At 32.1% G+C, this 22969-nt stretch overlaps 1 protein-coding gene across 1 annotated transcript; it reads left to right on the forward strand.

Annotated features, from left to right (window-relative positions):
• Positions 1-8692: 8692 nt before the first annotated feature.
• LOC145313465 (palmitoyl-protein thioesterase ABHD10, mitochondrial-like) lies at positions 8693-21022 on the forward strand. The gene is made up of 10 exons (XM_080152896.1): positions 8693-8802; positions 9229-9283; positions 13207-13306; positions 14057-14108; positions 14607-14689; positions 15550-15659; positions 16626-16765; positions 18881-18947; positions 20389-20503; positions 20843-21022. The coding sequence occupies exons 1-10, from the start codon at positions 8714-8716 to the stop codon at positions 20980-20982; spliced, it is 951 nt and encodes a 316-aa protein (XP_080009022.1). The 5' UTR covers positions 8693-8713; the 3' UTR covers positions 20983-21022.
• Positions 21023-22969: the final 1947 nt, after the last annotated feature.

The following is a 22969-nucleotide window of genomic DNA, read 5'->3' on the forward strand; positions in this document are numbered from 1 at the left end:
AGGAGGAAAAGGAAGGGAGAAAGAAGGCATCCTTGTCTGACGCCTGTTACAATCTCAAAAAAGGTTGATAGTTTACCTTTATACATTACATTTCCACCTCCTTTATGAAAGTTAGCTTTAATGATATTGATTATCTTTTCTGGAATGCCATAGTGTCGGCAGATTTTCCAGAGAGATCTTCTGTCTAAAGAATCAAATGCTTTTTTGTAGTCAATGAAGTTTACAAAGAGCTCAGATTTCCATTCCTTGGATTGCTCTATGATGATCCTTAGAGAGGTTACCTGATCAATATTGGAACAGTTTAGTCTAAATCCAGCCTGATTAGATCTTAGCTTTTCATTAACCTTTTTCTTTATTCTATTAAGAAGAATCTTACTAAGGATACGGCTAGGTACTGAAAGAAGCATTATCCCTCTGTAGTTTCCACATTGGGTCAAATGTCCTTTTTTGGCTAGTAATGAGATATGTCCATTCTTCCAGTCCTCTGGGCATAACTCATCATTCCATATCTTTGTAATCAAAGGTAGGAATGCCTCAGCTGATGTATCTAGGTCTGCTTTTATGACCTCAGCTGGTATGTTATCAGGTCCAGTGGCCTTGATATTTTTCAAATTTTTAATGGCCTCTTTGATTTCCAATAGATTTGGCGCTTGACAGTCAATGTCAAGTGCATCTGAGGGTGGAATCTCAGTTTCTTCCTCTGGAACTGGAAGATTTAGCAGTTCAGTGAAGTGCTCTGCCCATCTATTTGGAATATCTTCATCAGTTTTAAAGAGTGAACCATCCTTATCCCTGATGTGTGATCCTGATTTGTGTACTTTACCTGCAATGCTCTTAGTAATCTCATAGACATCTTTCATTCTATTTTGATTAGCAGCATTTTCTGCTTGCATAGCAAGGTTTTCCAAGTGTTCTTTTTTGTAAATTATGACACTTTTTTGGATTTCCCTGCTGAGCATCTTATACAGGTCTTTATCTTCTGGAGAGTTTGTAGAAAGTGTCTTTTGTCTTACATCTCTTCTTTGATCCATGAGATCAATGGATCTTTTAGTGATCCACGGCTTTTGGTTATCCTTTTTGAAACCTAATTATTCTTGGCTAGTATCATTATAAACTTTTATGATACTTTGCCCAATATCTTCAACTCCATCTTCCTCTTGTAGAGTCAACAACTCAAATCTGTTCTTTTGAGTGAGCTTAAACTCTTGTAGCTTTTCAGAGTTTTAAAGGGTTGTTAAATTATATTTTTTCCTGGGGTTAGGGTTTGAGTCCTGCTTTTTAAATCTAAGCCGAACTTTAGAAGATAGAAGATAATAGTCTGAATGGTCCTCTTTCAACCCTGACATCAAGGAGAGAACCTTTTATACATCTAGATATACAGATGTGGTCTATCTGTTTAAAGGTTCTTTGATCTGGTGATCTCCAGGTGGCAGTATGAATCTTCTTGTGTTTAAAGATGGTTCCACCAATGACAAGTTTGTTTTCAGTACAAAAACTTACAAGTCTATCACTATTGTCATTTTCCTTGCCATTACTTAAGTCTAGGCCATATTTGCCCATGACTTCTTCTAAATTCTCATTATTACTTCCCTCTTGAGCATTGAAATCTCCTAGGAGCATGGTCAGGTCCTTTTCTTTATGACCATTCTTAAATACAGAGTCAAGCTGGTCATAAAATTCGTTTTTGACCTCTGTATCTGCCTGTTCTGTAAGAGCATATGCTACTATAATTCTCAGATTGATGTTTATATCTGAGGATTTGAAGTAAGCCTCCATGATTCTTGGACCATGGGGTTGGCAACTGATCATGGCCTGCTCTGCTTGCTTGGTCAGCATAAGAGCCACCCCTTGCTTATGTCCTAGATTCTCATTCATATGGCCTGAGTAAAGTATTTTCAAGCCAGAATGATGTTTAAACTCTCCATTATTTGTCCACCTTGATTCGGTGATAGCCAGGATATCAACCCTGGCTTTAAGCATTTCTCAGCAAATGTTTTCTTTCTGGCCTGACTGAAACATTGTCTAAACATTCCAGGTGCAAATTTTTGCTGGTCTGCGGGAATTCAGAATCATCTGCCTGACTAGTCCTTTAGCGGTTTTCCAGCCAAACATCATATTGTTGTTTCCAACCTCTACTTCGTTCCCGAGCCCAAAGTTAAATTGGTCTTTACTTTGAGCAGATTGAACGTGAGCAGGTTTTTTTCTATGGAAGGATTGTTAGCCCCACCCAAACCCCCTGAACTGTGGGAAGTTACCAGAATTTAAAAGGGGAAGAGTTAAAAAAGATGAAAAAAATTCCCAGAGATGTCTAAGGAGGTGGGGGGAGGGGTTGAAATCACCCCTCCCCTAATTTTTAAAAAAAGATATATAGCAGATAATACCCCCACACCCCATAAAAGTGTTACCCCTGGGGTAAATATATTTTAGGAAAATAAAATAAATTTCAGCACTTTTCATGCACTTTCTACACCCCCCCCTCTCCCCCAACTGTGAATTATTCCCCATAGATATGGGGTAGGGGAGGGGGGCCAGGGGGGGGGGGGGCTATGTTATATCTTGTTGAGTTTTGAAAAAAATATTTTTTTAAATTTTTAAATTTTGCATTATTTTCAACTATCAAAGTGTTACCCCCCTCCCTTTTTAGGGGGGAAAGGGGGGGGCACCTAAGCCCTGCACCATTTTTTTTTTGGGGGGGGGGGGGCACACCTCCTCCATAAGTTGGTGTTGAAACAGGACATGTGATAACTATTACTGCTTTGTAACCTCCCTTCTACTCCAAATTTTGTAGGAATGAAAACATTTTTGGTGAAATTTATTACACCTAACATAAATCATGTGCAAGCCTTTTAAGTCAATTTTTTTTTTAAAGACGTAGATTTATTTGGATAGAGTGTTCAACAAGCTTTACAATGGTAGGTTTAGCATTTTTGAGGCTCCAAAACTACACATGTAAAATGTAGCAATTGATGGTTCTTAATATTTATTCCTAAAATTTATGTACAATTTTGGACAAAAAAATATACACCAACTTATAATTTTTACAAAAAAATTTTGGCACAAGGTAGAAAAAATGCAAATATACCAAATTAAATGTATGAAAATGTATTTTTTGCATTTGTCATCAAAAGAATCACTGAACATAAGAAAAATCCTGAAAAATTTATATCAAAATACCCTAGTGAAAGCCTTTCTGAGAATAGATTTATTAATAAATTTTCTCCCTTTGGTTACAATTTTCCTTGTAGAGCAAAAAGTAAGAAAGCTACAAAAAATTTAAAGCTATGTCTGAAATTGTCATTTAATAGGCTTTCCAATGGTAGGTTTAGCTTTCATGAGTCTTTCATACAGCCAAAGTTATAAAGGTTTGAATCCAAAGCAACAAAATCGTGACAAACAACCTTAATTTTTTAGGGAATTTGGTCTGTTAACTTTAAAATGGAATAAACCCCAAGAAGGAACAGCTATGATTTTAAGAAAATCAGTTCCTGGCCCTCCAATGTGTATATTTGTATTTTTATGGTAGGTTTTGTCAAACTTCTTTTGCCTTGAGGACCACTGTGAAATATCCCAATTTTTTGTCAGTACTCTAAACTAACAATAAGTTTCTTTTCATTTCTAACTTATTGCTGCTTCTGCTTCTTGTCATCATTTTAATATTTGTTACAAAATAAAATTGACGCAGGTCTCATATTTAAGTTATTGCTAGCTTTTAACGGAAAATAAAATACAAATTTAAAATGTATTGAATACTGCATAATAGGATAATATGTATATGATACAGAATTGTTATTTCTCTCATCGTATTATAAACGGCTTTCCGCGGATATAGAATGTACAATTATGAGATAAAAACTAGTTTTTTTTAGCCCCGAGGTGCCGAAGGCACCGGTTAAAAAAATTGGTTATAATCTTATGATTGTACATTTTTATATCTTTAGAAAGCTGGATATAATACGATGCTAGACATAGTTTTTTCGTATGGATGAGAACCGGTTCCTATCCACCGGATTCGAATGAATACGAGAAATGAATTTATGAATTTTGTAGGTACAGATGAATCTTTGATTCATAATCTCATAGGTCATTAAGTATACATTATCACACAAGCAGCTCACGCGGATACTGATTAGAACGGCTGCTACATACAAACCGTGTTTTGTACTTTTGGCAGTCTTCAGCCAAACTAATCCACAGCCAACTTTAACCTGAGCCGCAGCAACACATTTTGTTTAAGAGCGGCCGGAGCCGAACGGCGTTAGGCCCAATTGTAATGTCCCAACACTGATAGATCATATGAGTTTAGGTCAATTACTGATAGATTAAGCTCTTGTTGGGTCTTTGATTCAGTAAGTAAGCGAAATCTGTGTGGATGCATAATGGAATCATGTACATCATGTCAGGGGTCTAAAGGGATAAGACAATGGCCTATAACTTGGTGCACAAGGGACATCCCCAATGATGATACACATATTTACCTCTTATTTACATTAAAACTAGTGATTGAAGCGTTTGAACACTTAACTTAATGAACTAATCAAAATTCACTAAGTCCTCAAAAATGTTAAGTAAAAGTTATTATTACTTTGGGGGTCTATTGTAATAAACAGCCCATTGTCTCCTCTCTTTCTGATATCATACAAACTTTTATACCATTTGGATATAACACGTTTTAATATTTTTTTATCAGGTAAAGTTAGTAAATAATACTTCACGAAAATAGTTGGTTTATGTAATTTTGCCTTTTATATTTGTTCAAAAGGATTTCTTTTGTCCCTATAAAATCATTAATTTAAATTAAAACGATTTTCATAAATACTGGATAAAATCTGGACTTTTCTTGAAAACAAAACGGAGAAAATATAAGAATACGAAACTTGGATCAAGACGAATTTACGAATTTTAATATCTTCTGATGTCAAATCGGCTGGGTTCTTAGAACCGCCACAATATTGGTAAAATTCGCCGGTTGACTGTGCACTATTAGGGATACTTCTACTTTTGTGTACACCTTAATGCAGTCATTCAAATTAATTCTGTTAAGTTAACAATTAATTGAATGGCCGGTAATTACCCTCATAATACACAATGGCAAATGTGTTTTTGGTGCTTATTGTAGGCTAGTTTAAGTTAAGTTCAGAAGAGCCCCGAAAGGACAGATTTTTGTAAGGATAATGGTAGAAGGAAAGGGCTTCGATGATACAATATGACTTGAGTAAAGGATAGAACGTCCTTTGTATATTGGATCTGATCCCAGCAATTAGGTAAAACAATAGTCCCTCTGTCTGCAAACAACGTATTAAATAGTTAAAGCATAGCTTATCTTTAGACTACTTTGTTTGTAAGTGACAAGACTGAACCTAAAATTGTCAATATTGGATCTCGTAGAAAAGCTTGAGCTGGCAAATGTGTCGAATTAAATCATATAAATTGTAAAATTGCAAACTGTAGTAATAGACTTACAGCAGAGCTTATCCAAAGAACTTATATCATTTGCAGCTTATAAAGTATTTTGGGGATTTCTTATGGAGTTGCACTATAGTATTTATATACACACGTATTTGTGCTTGTTTCCTATAAAAGCAAGAACGAATGAATTCCAAAGTCTGACAAAATGAACTTTATTTTTTTTATTGACATACCTGTAAATGGTATATTTTATCTAAGTTTATATTCCAATGAAATAATCTAATAAGAGAAAATGAATAAAATCTCCAAGAGACAATTGGGTATATGAGCGACTTTCTCGTACAATAAGAAAATAATATTACCGGAAAAGATTAGTGCTTATCCAATATTTTGTGAGGGATACCCGGCCACCACTCCCTCTTAACGTAGTTAAGCCTTCGGGGAAGTTTAAACAAATTTGTTAATCGACGCAAAACCATTTACCCTTGTAATGATCAGAAAACTAAATAAAAATTTAAAGTGTTTTTTGGTCAAATTAGAATCTGATAATAAAAATTCACAAATTTTTATTAATTTTAAATCTAATTTTATCCATGCCTTTCTTTGAACCACTCATTATGTTTACGAGAAATTGTGTTACATACCTAATTTTAAAAACTTATCTCATGTCAGCTGTTTAGTCAATAACGTCAACAAAATTCTTATCATCCAAAGAAAAAAATAAATCTACTTACATAAATTTTTCTCTTTAAGATTTGTTATCTTAGTAAAGTGAGAAGTTAAAAAACAAAATTAAAACTAAAAGTACAATTACCTTTTATTTTTTGGCAGTGTCAGTTTCGATAAATAATATCTAGATACTAATGTGCATACTTGTAAACTAAAATAAAGAACTCTTAGAGTTTCTTTGATAAGATTTTTTTGTAAATCTTGCGTAGCATAGCAAAAAATACAATAAAGTCTATATACAACTATTACATATGCTATAGAATAATTCGCAATTTTAGCATGAAATGTAACAATTTTTTTAAAAATGCTGCTTTTGCATATTTAGATAAATAAAACACACACCTTAATTCAGTGTTTCGTTTCTTATAATTAAAATCATCCTATGATTTATAAACCTTCGCATTTATGGATGATGTCATCCTTGTTTACCTATTTGTTTTTATGTATGCTTTTATGATGAATTTAAATTAAAAGATAAACAAAAAGTGAGCAATTGGTTAATGATATTAAAATTTGTTCAAAATTAATTTTTTATTACTTGTCGCATTATATCTTAAATTCCTTCTTTAGGAACGTTATCTATAGCAGACAGAATCAATTTTAATAACTAACCAATATGCGTCATACTAGATATATTTAAAAAACAACTGCTGCTATATCAGCCAGGTTATTTTGAGGTAGTTCATAAACAGGAGCAGTGCAAAATTATGCACTGTTACACCGTGTTCCAGAAAAGCCAAAAAATGACAAAAAATCATAGAGAGTGTATATTATAAAATTTTGATGAAATTTTATTTAAATAGCAATAAGTATCTATATATCTTTCAATATAATGGAGAAATTTTAAATATCTCCATCCTGGCTGGCACAGGATGCCAGCAAACCTGGCAGGGTCATACAGGTAAAGAACAAAAATAAAATGTTTGCCTTAAACTAAGCATTTTAAGTTACCAAATACTAAAATATACTATACCAGTACATACCAATATCAAATTTAAGTGTTTAAGTCAATTTCAGGGTCCAGGTATGATCCTGCAGGTACTGATCCCTCAGAAATCTTTAAACAGCTCTTGAGACCGCAATTTTTGACCTATAGACTTCAAATTTTAAACATAAGCTTTTCTAACAAGTATGTATGACCTACTGAAATCATATGAAAATCTGCTGCCGTTTTCCCGCCGACCGCCGTCGCCGAAATTTATATTTTGAGAATTCTAATCTAAAGTTGACATACAGATAAGCCTATTTCTTATTTATTTTCTGTGTGTATATGTAGGGAGGGAGGGGACAATGGGCTGTTTTTTATAATAGATCCCAAATCTACCAAATAGCGTTTTCTTATTTGTAGGCATAACAATTTGCTGGACTTTTATTGAATTTTGATTAGTTGGTTTATTAGTTGAGTGTCCAAACGTTTCAATCACTAATTTATAGAATGGGCAATTTTGTGTATTAGCATTGGGAATGTACATTAATTTCTCGGCCATTGTCTAATCCCTATAAATCTCTGATATGTAAGACTTTTCATTTTATTTTCAATTTACTTGAAAGGAAGCATCTTCTATCTAGCATTTTTTATCTTCTAATAATACAAATTCTACTTGTCTCTTTTTAGTAAGTATGAAAGCACCTTTGGAAAAAGGTTGCTTAATAAAAGGGTGAAGGGAGTAAATAATGCTAACGAATTAAATAAGAATATATATTTGAACTAGGAAACGACAAAATTTTTTCTAAACTTCTAGCTTAAATGGGTTCAGATGTGGATATAAGTGGGGCATTCCCCCCCCCCCCCCCCCAATAAAAAGGTAAAATGGTTCAGATAAGAGCCTAGACATTTAGGGATAATCTTTATTTAAAACTTTTCTTTACTTTTAGTTTAAATGAATATGTGTTTAAAATAAGTAGAAAATAAATTACTTTTATATCTTAAAAAATTGTTATTTTTTGATAGACCCAGTATCTTCAGGGCTTAAAAAAACAAACTTCGCATAGCTTCGCATACACAGGGTAAAGTTCTCTGATATTATACATACATCTAATATCACCATGTAAGAGGATTTGCTTGGACTTTTTTGGTCTTAAAAGATCTGGAACCAAACGTAAAATTTTCATTGGAAGAAAATTGTCTATTTTACAGAAATCGGGTATGCTAAGAAAACCATCTACAATTACAACAAAAAATGGAGATTTGACTTCTTTTAAAGGCTAAACGTATAAATTATTACATACTGATTCCAAAAATATATAATACTTAAAAATAGCTTTAAAAATAAAGGGTCCACGATGATTTGAAATGTAGTTTAGTTGACCTTAAAAATAGTTGTTTACAATGATGAAAAGGAACTTAATTCCATACCTCTGGTATAATTACACATAAAATTCTTATTTTTCATAGTAAAGAGCTAATTCTTTCAGCTTTATTTCCAAAAACTTGTGTATATTACTAAACAATTGTTTAAAAGTGTATTTTCCAAAATGTAAAAAACGATTTTTTGTCACCCGTGGAACATAGTGTGTTACTACTTTCAGCAAAAATCGTGCAATCAAAGAATTAGTTATAAATTTATTTTACAGAAAAATGGACCCTAATTATGTCCCTGTTCCCGTCCAATTCCACCAGATCACTGCAACCAGACGCATGGCTTTCAGACATTTTGTTGGGACAAAGTAAGATTTTTTTATTCTTCTTTGTTTTGAATTTCAGTGGCTCGGCTACTCCATTACTATGCATTCCCGTCGTCTGTAAATGCTTTATATCGTAATAATAAGATTTTTTGCATTTAAGGTTTAAGTTCAATCAAACTACATCAAAAAAATGTTATTGCTACATGTTTGTCTGGCCTTGTTTTGTCTGTTAATTGGTCAGTAACAAATTAACAATACGTGATTTTAATTTCTTTTAAATGAACACACAAAAATGACAAAAATGGAAATTGTACTATTTCTGTTAAAATCATTAATTTCGTGGCTTACGATTTATTGATGGCTTCTCTTGAAAAGGTACGAAAAGTTAAATCAAATACTATTCTAAAGTCTAATTGACTTAATCATTGTTGTTTTTATTATTTACAATCCAATTTAATATATATTTAGATCACCGACAATTTTGTATATTCCGGGATTTTTCTCTAATATGGAGTTGAATAAAGTAAGTAATTTTCCAAAATCTTAGTAACAAAGCTAATTTCAAATTTCAGTTGTATATAATTTGTTAGTTTTTTTTCTTTTTCGTTTTTTGTTGTTGTTGAAAATAGAATCATATTTTTTGCTAGTACATTGTCATAAAAATATAAATATATTCTGAATTTTATAATTTTGAAAGCAAAATCGTGTTAAAATTGTCATTTCTGTCAAAAGTGAAATACAACGGAAAAGTTGCGTGTTAAAGAGGGGTGTTGTGTCCATCCACATACACACCTATACGTTCATCTTGACAATGGGTACACTCCTATAAACAGCTAAGGGTGGTCTCAATTAAAAAAAGTTACATCCCCCTTAAAATCCATTTTTAAAGGCTATGATGTTTATCTTCCTTGTCTGAATGAATTACCCAGCAAAAATATAGGATATCTCATGTGACAGGTAGATTGTTTTGGGTCTTCCTCACGTTAGCAATTCCAAGCTTCCCTGAAAAATAATAATTCGTGAGCATATTGGATATGAACTGTCTGTCTTACACCCCCTCTCCTTGCAGATGATAATCTAACATAATATACCATCTTTCTTAATTCTGTAATAAACCCTCCTCGATTTTAATTTAAGGAATGAGACAAAAAAATCGTACCTGTTAAATACCCGTGCACGCCACTGCAAATGAATAAGACACCACTATACACATTACTGGTTTTCAAACAAGAATGATTACAACCGTAAAAAGTTTGGCGAAACAGCGTATAGTGTCAAATAAAAATTGACGTCATACAATTCAAATGACCAATGATAGGCCAGTATACATTTTAATTGACAAATGGTAAATTGTATACTGATCAATCATTGATCATTTATATTGTATGACATAATTTTTTATTGGACACTAATCGCTGTTTTAAGTTTGGCATTTTTTGTTAACCAATTTAAAAGAATTTACCCATTTACTCTAAACGTTTTGTGTTTTATTAATATAATTTGTTTGTTTATTTAATCTAGACCTAGATCTAAATGTTACGAAATTAATTGATGCGTAATTTGGAATGTATAAGATAGAATGAATCACATATTATTTTCTTGTATGTGTGTTCTATAATTTTTTGTTTCCCAAACTATCTCATTGTATGTTTGTTTGTCACCGCACAAAAGTCATAATTTAGAAATTAAGATTTATTTAGCATTTTTCTAATTTTGGTGCTACCTAACCGACTTTGACCGGACAACACGACCAACACAGACCAGATATCCTTATAAAATCAACTCTTGTCGACGTATAATTACTAAACTAAAAAAGTCATGAAGTCATAGCTCTCTATCTTACCTACAAAAAATGTGACATTGAAAAAACTAGAGGGGGGGATGATTTAGCACTCCCCCCCCCCCTTCCCGATCTGTAAGGGTTTATTGGATTTTGATTTGCAGATTGGTTCATAATTTCTTACACATCCGTTATTTTGCCCTCTCCCCAAGTACTTGTTCTTGTTATTTAAAATTGTTTATTTTGATTGTATGTACCCTGTGGCCATAATATACACATTTTAACATAAACAAATACACAAACGTAAAATAGTAAAAATTAACGAATATTTTCTTTTTAATTGGTGAGGCTACCTTATAACTCCCTTTTTAAGTCCTTAGATTCGTTTTTAGGCTGCAGGAAGAAATATCCCACTGATTTTCTCAGCTGGTATTAGAGATAAATGTGATTATTCTCAAAGCATATGACAACAGTACCATATAACTTTTCTTTGATTTTCTCGGCTAATTTTAATACTAATGTCACCATTGTTCTGTGTCATTTCTTATTTCCAAATATAAGCACATACTCTATTACCTAACTTTGTCCGTCTATCTTTTTGGATTTTCCTTTTATTACAATAATTTACTTTATTATTTTCTTTTTCTTCGCTTCTTATGGATGTAGTAATACTTTTTTTTTTTTTTTTTTTGAATGAATACAGATAAATTCATTGAATATTATTCATACTTATTTGTGAATTTTCCAAAATAGAAGTACAGTTTTCATATTAAATGTTAAAGCTAAGTTTCTAAAGTACATAGTCCTCCAGGAGTCCAGTAAGAATTTTAGTGCTCTGGATAACATGTCGGCTAACTGTCATGTCGGCTCACTGGTTTCGGGTTCGAGTCCGTTAAAAACCTAACTACTGAATACACGAAACTAAAAGTAAGAGCAGGGGGAATGTCTTATTCCATAAACAGGCACAAATAATGAATTTTAGTCAAAATTATGCAATCAAAGGGCTTAAATGTAAGCTTTGGAGCTACTTTACATAATATTGCGGGTAACCATTGGACTTGATCGTCCAAGATATAATTTAAAAAAAAAGCATGAGTATACTAAAATCACGTGTGGCTTAAATAATATTCAATTTAGTCCTTCATTAGGTTACAAAATTTTATAAAAAGCCCTTTGTAATATTTTAACAATATAATATCCTTAATAATAATTTGTACGTCAACAAGATAATAATATTCGCAGTTGATAATAATAAGGATAATATTATCATTTGTAATTGCGCTGAAAAAGATAAGCTTCAAAACAAGGGACAAGACAATGGATGATAATTGTATTCAGCCCGCATGATAGTAATCAAGATATGAAAATAATCAAAATGTAGATTAAAATAATTGGTTTAAAAGATTCGACAATATTTTTTAACCAAAAATCTAGATTTAATAAAAGTACCCAAAATTTTTAAATGGTTTAGAAACTTTCGACATTATTACACTGTATTTTAAGTAGTTATGCACCTACTCTTTAAATAATGAGTATATGTATTAATGTAAGTCCAAACCACTAAAAAGGTTGATAACTGATAGAATATTGTGTTTAATGACAGACTGATATTTCATACATTTAGATTAAAGACAGACAACCAGTAGACCTAAAATAAGGACAAGTTTGAAAAGTATAAGGCAAAATAACCACTAAAATGTTGCTTCTAAAAGTTTAACTACATCTGATTTATAAAATATCTTGTTTTGTATATTCTAAAATATTTGTAAAATTCGAGGAAAGTCATAAACACAAAAGATTTTCTGTATAAATTCGGAGCCTGAATTAAAAATCCACTATATTTGCTAACATTTCTTAATTTTTTACAGATATACATATAAAAATTAAAGTTGACGCAAGGAAGAAAATGATTTGAAGATGCTTGGAATCTTTTAGAATATTGCACAACATGTTTTTATTAATTGAAATAATAATGCAAAAATATATACACAATACCTTCATACAAGTTCATTTTCCTTCAACAATACATTTCAAATTCAATTGAAGAAAAATATTTTGATATGTTATTAAGTTTAGTTATATAACAAAGTATATCTAGTATATATACATATATGATCTTTTTAAAAAGTAATTTTAATTGTTTGCAGCCCTTACTTTTTGGTGTATTGTCAAAAGTTGCTTATGTCCTATTCTCTATATATTTCCACACCAAAATAAATAAAAGTTATTAACGGAGACTTTTAGTACATTAGTCATTTAATTTCAATTTAGTTTTTTTATTAAAGGAAAATCTTATAACTATTTTTCCTTTAGTCTGTTACAAAAATTTATTTTATTATGGACTATTTTAACTTATAACTCTCTTTCTTTTTCTTTGCCTTATTGTTTCACTATCTCAATCTTCAACTCTCATCCAGTTTAATTTATAATATATTTGATGTACTTTTAATTTGATTTTGAAACAGAAAATTAAACTCATATAAAACTTACATAGCCTTCAATTAATGAGCTACATACAAAGCATGTCAAGCTTTAATAGCTTGGGCCATGTACATATTATTGTTATTCTTTATAGCTTGTCTATGAAACCTTCTGCTTTTATCCTTTTTAATCTTACCTAAGAGCTAGGTGATTTCATAAATATCTGTAAATGTTGAAATGTTTAGGTAATAATTCTTGAAGAGTATGCCAGGGCCACTGGACATTCATTTCTAAGATATGATCAAGAGTGTACAGGACAATCCACTGGAGATCAGAAAACCATAGGTAAAAATAAACCACTTTTTGGGCGTTTTAACCTCAAAGTGGTTATCAGGCACTAAACTACCTAACCTTTTTTTAAAAAGTAAAGGGGCAAAGTATTAGTTTTTTCTTATGTCTAACCTCTCGGGGACCCTAACCTTACCTAACGGCACCAAAAGTAGTAAACTGTCGAAAAACTACCTCCGCCCCTTTATCATTAGTGGGATGGAGGTTTTTTTTTATGCTTGACTAGGTACTTTGAGGGAAGCGGCTTTTCTTTTTGTTTATTTTTGCATATTTTTCATTCACTCATTTCAAACACTACCTTACATGTTATTTGCGTTGGTCTATTTGTGTATCTGTACATTCATTTTTTAACACCCAGTTTTTTTCTTTTTCTAAAAAAGTCTATTAATATTCATTATATTCTCACTGTTTACCCAACTTAAAAAAATCCACAAGTAATGATTCACAAAAAAAACCTTGGATGGGCATTGTAGAAACAGAAAGTGTGCTATAGAGCAGATGTTTAGTTGTCATAAATATGATAAAAAGAGAGAGAATATGTTATCTTATATAAACAGTAGTCTATAGTAGCCGTCTATAGCAGTACATTTCCATGGCCTGACCGATGGACTAACTGACGGATGGATAGACAGACTAAAAAATTCCGATCGGCAATATCAAATTAAAATTCTAGACATTAACAAAGCAGTATCTAAAAAGCCCAAACAAAGGTATTTTTATTCAAATTTGTATATTTTGTTAATTCAGAATTTGCGCATTGGTTGGAAGATGCCTTGGAAATGCTTGATAATTATACACAGTAAGTTAAAATAATTAATAAAAGCTACTGAGGTATTCCACTTGTCTGGCTGGTCTGTCATGCCCTTAATTGTGTTGCACTTGCAATGTACAATAGCTATATTTAAGTTTCGAGAAGAAACGAAGGACGTATACTACAGAAATGATTCTAACAAAATAAAAGTAATGTATTAAATTATATAGAATTTATGTGTACTTTAATAATTTGATACTCCCTTCTGGCTAAAAAGAACCGATACCAATCATCCACTCCCTTTACGATATCCCCTCCCCTCCTAATGGATGAACAAATTGGCCAATAAATGAAGCCCATCTAAGCAACCCACATTGACTACAAATTTTCTCTGTCAAATATCCACGTTTTCTATTGTAATTAAGGGTGATACCTGGAAAATAACCATATTGATTTCATGTTTAACTTCCAGGTATATTAATCAAATCTTGTCACTAATAATGAGAAGAAAAAAATGCAAAAATTACACAAAATTAAAATTTGTAGAGGACCCGTTGTTTTGGTAGCCTCTTCACTTGGTTGTTGGATTTCTACTCTGGTCACACAAAGACGACCTCAAAGAATAAAAGGTATCAACCAACTGCTAGGGTTCTTTATCAGCAATTATTTTTTGCAGCGCCCCAACTGTGAACTGTCTTAAAAACAGCTTAATTGCGGCTACATATTTTCAAAAAAAAATGAAAAGCGAATAGGGTTCGAAAGCAATAATAATCTTAAATCTTAATCTTGTCCTAAATTAATTCATATACTTACATTGGTCTTTATTCTTAAAGCTTTCATTGTAATAGTGAATTTTGTATATACATGTAAGGATGGTACATTTTAAATTAAAGTTTTTCTTCAAAATATTCTTTTTTTGCGTCCCAAGCTATATAAATTTTCAATCCTTTTTTGTACAGTGTATGTTAGATAATCTATGTATTCAAATTAAAAAAGTGTACACTGTACACATACTGAATTTCAGGGATTGTTTTTCTACTCTTGGTTATTTTTATCAGAAAATTTTTCGGTGTGTACATGAATATTTAATTTTTTCATTTCTTCACTTTTTATATAATTCTTTCATTATGGAAATTTTAAGGTTTTTGCGGATTTTAAAACAGATTTTACTTTGGGTTATGCAAGGATGTAAAGGGAAAAGACAATGGCCGATAAGTTGATGTACATCCCAAATGATGGCACACAAAATTCCCTCTTCTAAAGATTACAATTATTGGTTGAAATGTCTGGACACTCAACTTAATTAATAACTAAAATAAAAATTCATTAACAGTCACCAAAGTTGAGCCAACAAATAAGGAAACGTAATTAAAAGCTTGGGGACAAGTGTAATAAAAGCACATTGTCCTTTCTTCCTGAGGTTATGTCACATTTGTTGCACATTCTTCTGCTGAACAAATCCTTTAAAACAAACAAATTTATTTTTCAGCAATGATGTGGCTTGGTCCTGGATTTAACTGCCTGTGGACAGGTTACTGGTTCTATTACAACCAGTTGCCACCAGAAGTCAAGGCCAGAGCTGACTCTGGAGAGGATGGGGTAAGCACAAGTATCCTATCTGCTCTATCATTAGATTCTTTTAAAGTCTGTTAGTCACTTTGCTGAATATATGCTTTCATCAATGGTTACAAAATGCAACCGAATTTTTTTCACAAACAAAAATCTCACAAAGAAAATCGACTTCCTTTTTTTAGTTTGTTTTGTGTTGATGTTTTCTGCCATATTAGTTGAAATTTTTTTTATAAATTACAAAAAAATAGCCAAACAAGGATGAGGATATCCGGTTATGAGTAGCGACTTAATAAGATTAAAACAATTTGATTAAATTTGCTAAACGCATGGACGGACAAAAAGCTTATTGGCCTTGGAATTACAGTTAATGAACGAGTAGCCTTATTACATTAAAGAAAGCATATGTTTTTGACAATAAACGTATTAATAAATAGTAAATACACATAAAACAAAAAAACAAAGAAAAGCAAATCATTTACAATAAGTTTCTATATAATCAAATAAAATATTTAGAAAAGCATTCTTTTCTTTTTCTCTTAATGCGCCGTTTTTTGATTGAAAATAACAATTCTATATAAACAGATTTTATTTTGTAGTTTTCCATAATTTTATGTTCTGAGAAAATTGTAGAAATTATTTCAAAACAAAATTGTAATTAATCCGCAAAAACAAAATTAATAATTCTAACATTGTAGCAGCTCTTAAAGTTTATTAATATAATAAATTTGTTCGAAAAATAATCATTTTTCTAAAAATCTTAATTCTACCTAACTAAAGCTTTTTTATAGAAACCCGTCTATTAATTTGTTTAAATTTGGCTAAAATTGTTAGAAGCATTTTTTTGGTTGTCATTTATTTCAAGTAGAAAGCTAGTTTTTGCCATTATCAAGCTTATAAACGTTGTTTATATGCACGACTAAGCAGCAGACGAGCAAAAATAAAAGCAGAGAAGTTTTGCATCTGAAATCTCAAACCCTTATAATATTTTTTTAGGGCAATATAAAAATCAAGATGGCTTACGGTGGGTGGGGCATCTTGAGAAAAGATTTCTGTCAGAACACTCTACCCTTTGAGATTGACTTCGAGAATATGGTCGATATTGATATGCCCATCAGGGTTATTCATGGTATTAGGTAAGGTTCATTTCTTAAATTTAAATACAACTGTTATTTCCAGTAAGGCTTGGAAACCAAATAATATCTGCTGGTTCTCAGCCATACCAAAAAATCATTTATAGCATCGTATTACAGACAAATTTCCACAAATATTAATAAAAGTCATAGAATTGTTACCAGTTTTCATTTTAATAACCGCGGAAAGGTGTCTACAATACGATGCAATAAATAACTGTTCTGCACGGTTTAAACGAATAAATTCTATTTGATCCACATAGGACTGCAACAATTTACGAGAATATCAAGCAATTAGAATGATTTAATTAATTCAAGAACAAATACAAAAGGCTAGATCCTCACTCACTTGTATGGACCTATAGGACAACAGTGTAGAAACCTTCTAAACATATTGGTTAAAATTATATATAATTCTGGTAGAAAAGGGGAGTTATATTTTCTTTAAATTCATACAAATTAGTTAGCTTTGAATAGTTAAATTTGTGAATGGTATTGAATCATAGGTATATATGTATAAATTTAAATCCTTTGTTTGTCTATGTGTCTGTTTGTTTGTACCGAAGGATCTCGCTAACCGCTGAACTGATATGGTTCTCCTTTACAGGGTAGTTTCTTATAGGACCTGTGAAGGTTTATAACTATTTTGGTTGAGGGTACAACCACTCACCCCAGAGAAATCGTGCAAAATTAAAAAATAAAATACAAGAAATTAATTTAGTTGGTCGGATTATATTTCTGATTGCCCTACATATTGGACATATCATAATTAATGAAATGAGATGTGGGGGTTGAGTAATTAAACTGACAATAATGCATATTAATTTTACGTTTTATTTGAATTTTCCTTATTTTATTATTTTCATTTTCGAAAAAAAATGACTTGCATGACACTTAAGCTTCTCCAAATACAAATAAATTAAATACCTAAAACTGAATTTAAATAAAGAATTTCATGAATTTTCAAAAAACATTCTTAAAATTTAATGTTAATTTCAAAACTACCTGTTTTATTATCATTCTTTATTTACTTATAATGTATAAAGTCTAATATATAGTTATTTTTTGGAGGGTGTTACTTCATTACCCACCTATATCCTCTCTTCTTCCTTGGGCACAGATCTTATTATTACAACATTAAACTAATGCAAAAGTATTGTCAGTAACAAGAAATTAAGCATATAATCTCCCTTGTGCACATTTACATACGCCTTGCAATATCTTTGCATTCATAGATTTCTAGCGGATACGCCCCTAGAGGCTTCAATGGAAACGTTTTTCTTCAATTCATGTGAAGATTATCTGAAACCCAAAAATATTTTTTTTACTCTGAATGGGGTTAGTCATGTTTTTTGCGATTTCATTTGGGAAAGGGGTGGTACCTTCCCTTCCAAATAGTTATCAACCTTCCCAGGACCGATGAGAAGCTACCCTGTAATAGTAATCCATATCGGTTGAGCGGTTAGCGAGATCCTTTGGTACAGACATAAAGACAGACAGACAGACATCCTGTCACTTTACTAAAAGGATTTGTTGGCCTTCTCATGGTAGCCTATATAGTTGTTTAATAAACATATTTGACAAGAGCTTTCTTCATATTTCAAACTTGATATCACATTTTGTTTACTTTATTCAAAATGTTTTAAACTTTTTGTCTGATATGTTTTTTAAAAGTTTAAAATCTACTTCTTGTTTATTTTAAAATCTTTCCATACTTATAAATATTTCATCCTAAGTAGCACAGATACTCTATGACTATGGTATAATCTTTTATTCGTCAATCTGTATTTATACATATATAATTAACCAAAATAAAGTATAAACATGTTATTATGTACGATAGGTTATTACTTATTGATAGAGGCCTCTAGGGGCACTTGAGAAAGGGGGAGTTGACACAAAGTAAAACAAGAATTAGGGAAGTTTTTTTGGGGGGAGGGGCAATTTTTTTCTCTTGGAAGGGTGGCGGTGCCCTCCCCCCCCCCAAAAAAAAACCTTACCAGGACCAATGAGAGGCTACCCTGTAAAGGAAAACCGATTCAGCGGTTAGCGAGATCCACCGGCACAAACAGACAGACAAACATACTGTTACTTTATTATAAGGATGTATTTATTTAGAGATAGAGATGTTCCATATGAGTGGTGCCTTATGGCCATGGAAAAATTTGTTACCAAAGATTTTGAGGTTTGTTATCATTAGTAGAAAGGATGTAAAATAAGTTGTGAAGATGCTCTATATTTCTGGTTTGTCTGTTATCTATAATACAAAGTAGAACAATGTATGTTTGGCCATATGTACCGTTATAAGGCCATACCACCATTGGGTTAGGCTATATTCATAGGAGTTCAAATCATAGACGTCCAAGAGGGGGGGGGGGTAAAGTGGGGATTGCCCCCCCCCCCAAACAAATTTTGGGGTGCCTGAATGAAATTTTTTTTCATTTAACCCCACCATTTAAAATTTACCCCTACCCTGGCTTGGACGCCCCTGGTTCAAATATCAATCTAAACGACTTTTTTATACCGCCAATTTCCCGCCGTTTGCATTAAGAAACTGGAGTTTTTATATTTTAACTGGACAGTATGGGATAAGTCATGCTAACATCTTAAAAAAGTATGCATCTGTTTACTTATTCTGGTTGTCTACTGTTTTCGCTATTTTCAATAGTAAATAACGGTGCCACGGCGTTAAAATTAAATTGGATTTTCCTGAATTTAAAAATGAATAACTTTGCATTTGATATCTCTTATAGTTCCCGAGATAGGAGAAAGGCGGGGGGGGGGGGGAGGGGATATTAATCCAATCTTATAGAGATCTAATATTTTGTTGCTTAATTCCAAATTCTTAATAATGTACACAAGTTAGATTAATAATTTTATGGGGAAATGTACTTTATTTGGTAAAAAATATTTAATTAATTTTTACTTTTAATCAAATTACAAATTTCTTACAAAAAACATATTGGTTTTAATTTCAAATATTTTTTATAAATTAAGTACAATGCTTCTAGCTCGATTTAACAGTGCGTTTTCACTTCCACATATGTAAAGTATACGAACCGCACACTTTTACAAATGTGCCTCTTTCCATTTCACAGTGTCGCCCATTTCTTCAAAAAATGCAAAAAATTAACAATTTACATCTAGTGTCACAAATATGTACTGGTTATAAATCTGCGGGTCCTTTACCTTCCTTGCCCTAACCCTGCGGGTACTTTAACTTCAGTGCCCTATCCCTGCATGCGGGTCCTTTACCTTCCTTGCCCTAACCCTGCGGGTACTTTAACTTCAGTGCCCTATCCCTGCATGCGGGTCCTTTACCTTCCTTGCCCTAACCCTGCGGGTACTTTAACTTCAGTGCCCTATCCCTGCATGCGGGTCCTTTACCTTCCTTGCCCTAACCCTGCGGGTACTTTAACTTCAGTGCCCTATCCCTGCATGCGGGTCCTTTACCTTCCTTGCTCTGACCCTGCGGATACTTTAACTTCAGTGCCCTATCCCTGCACGCGGGTCCTTTACCTTTACCATGTTGTGTTACCCATTACCAAATAACTATAACCTATCCTATTCTGACCTAAAAAAATAAAGACAAAGAAAAACTTTGCAATAAACTTTTTATATTTTAGGTAGTGTACAGAAAGATGGGTGATCACAGGCTGATGACCCCCCAGGACTTGAATGCAATTACCTACGAGCTGGACCGACTAATCAACCATCTGAAAGCCCTTGACAGCGGCCTTCCGGAAAGTGTTTTATGCTATCATTTAAAATTGAAATATTAGGCAAAATATAGTTAAAGGATAGGGCAATGCAAAATAATTTCTTTTGGTGAAGTGTTTATATGCGCCAAGATACAGGTATAAGATGTAACAAACAAGCGAAAAAATTAAAAATAATATTCGGGGGGCAGATGAATAGGTCGTCAATTTTCCTATGTGTTGCCCCCCAACAACAGCTGGAAATAGGTTTCATGATTATTTTCCGAATTAATTTCATTGTTGGTATAAGCTGGCCAAGATATCTAAAAACATCGATCGGGGAATTAAAAATAAGCATAACCATTAAACACTTGTACTGTGTAGGCTGCCCCCATATTGAAGGGTACGAACCAGGAAGAAAGAATAGCACAATTTGTCCAACACAAAGAAAACACCCAACAAAAAGCAGACAACCAACATCCAACGGCCAGCAACAGTCAAAATTTAAAATCAAAATTGTAAAAATTTACCATGAAAGGAAATTTAAATATTAAATTTGAAATATTCTATTTTAATTTTGTTTCATGCAAAGCTATTCTATGTTTATTATGGTGTGTCCGTAAATATATCCGTAATGGTTTGCTTTTATTTAAGCATGATAGAATCGTCCTGGATACCCTAATCCTCACTATATTACCAGGAGAGCTTATTAACTCTAAAACATTACTACAAATCCATACGCCCTTTTAATTTTTTTACTTGATTTTAGAAAGAAAGATTCCAAGGAAATTAGAAATCAAATGTTCGTTTAATTGTTTTAGCTCCTTGTTTAAGTGTAGCTGGGAGCACTTATTTCAGGAAATACCATTTAAATGGTCAAGAAATACAACAATACAATGTTAAAATCTTAGTTCAAATTTTTAATTGGGAATGCTTAGTAACAAAGATACATTTTACAGCAAGATTGAATAATTCCATATGTAAAGAACCTTTTACATATAATATGTTATTTTCCTATTTGCTATGGGCATGGCAGCCGGAACATTAACCAGCGCACCTACTGATCAGACGCCGTCAGCCAGAGCCACATAGATTGAATACCGCCGCAACCGTTGCTACTCTAGTTACATTCAGCCGAATGCAAATTTGGATAAAACTGCAGCCGTTGTGTACTTTTGAGGGATATAGCTTAAATAATTAACTATTACAAACCTCGGAGAGTCGTACCGTTTATATTTATGTAAACTAGTGGACCCCCCCCCCCCTCCCGTCCCCTAGAAACTATGTATTTTTTAATTCCAGGGTTTTGTTAAAGAAAAAAAATAATAATCCATTTAACATATATAAAGTAAAGCACAACAAAATTGCTTTATATGTTAAAATAAAAACTTTACTACTTTGAATTATGGGATCTTTAAGAAGATAATGACCAACGACAGAAAAAAACTTAAAAATCTTAACAGATATTCACGAAATAAAACTATAATTTCTTAAAATTTATTCAGTTTAGCTGACAAAAAAATGACAAAATACTATTTTCAGTTCACTTATTTTTATTGTATATACAATTTAGACTTGAGACTTATTCCAAATCAAGTCAAGGTTTTTATTTACATCTTTACTAGCTACTTGCGGTCAAACGGCATGCTTTTCTTCATCGTTATATCAGACATTACAAGGCCTACAAATGACCTGGATTTTAGATTACACAATGGACCAGAAGATTAAAGTACACAGTGCTAATTTTTACAGGTAGACTTTTCTCTAGTAGAGAGCTTCCTGTTGGTCTTAGATATATCAGTTAATAAATAGGCCTTGTTGGACATTTACGATATGCGAATGACGACTGATATGCCAGCCGTTTGACTGCAAGATTCCGTATGCCGATCCTTTCGTATATGCAATTGAAAATTATTTTCAAACATAGTTCAATTATTTCTAAAGAAGGTGTATCAACTTTTTTTTTATAGCTAGCCGGTTCTTTTAGTAAGTAGTAGATGTAAAATTTTTCATAGAATTCAGATATGCAATCGTTTTTTTTGTAGACCTCTTATTTTTAAAGTAATTTAAGTTTTAAAAAAAAAAATTAAGTCGATTTTAAGGTACTAAAATGCAACAAAAAAAACGAAAGAAAATGGCCATTATGAACAAAAATAGTAAGATCTTTAATTTGACACCTTACTTTTTCAATTCTGTCAGGTAATTATTGAAAAAATCGATTTTTTTAAACCCACGAGAATAAAAACTTTGAACTTAATTTTATCATTTCACAGGTAAAAAAATATGGGTTAATATATACCTTTAGAATCAGAAAAATATTACGAATCCATTGTAAGCAAAATTGAAAAAAAGTAAAAAAATAAAAATAAACAAATGGCCAATTATATTTTTTGTTCAGGCAACACTTTCGTCTTCCCTTTTTTACCCCCTCTTTACCCCCTTCCCATTTTTATACTCAATTCAAGAATTAAGACGTTGCCTGTATAATATAATATGATATTTTCATATA

The sequence above is a fragment of the Acartia tonsa genome, chromosome 3, assembly GCF_053477335.1.
Source record: "Acartia tonsa isolate MP-2025a chromosome 3, ASM5347733v1, whole genome shotgun sequence".
Lineage (NCBI taxonomy): Eukaryota > Metazoa > Arthropoda > Copepoda > Calanoida > Acartiidae > Acartia > Acartia tonsa.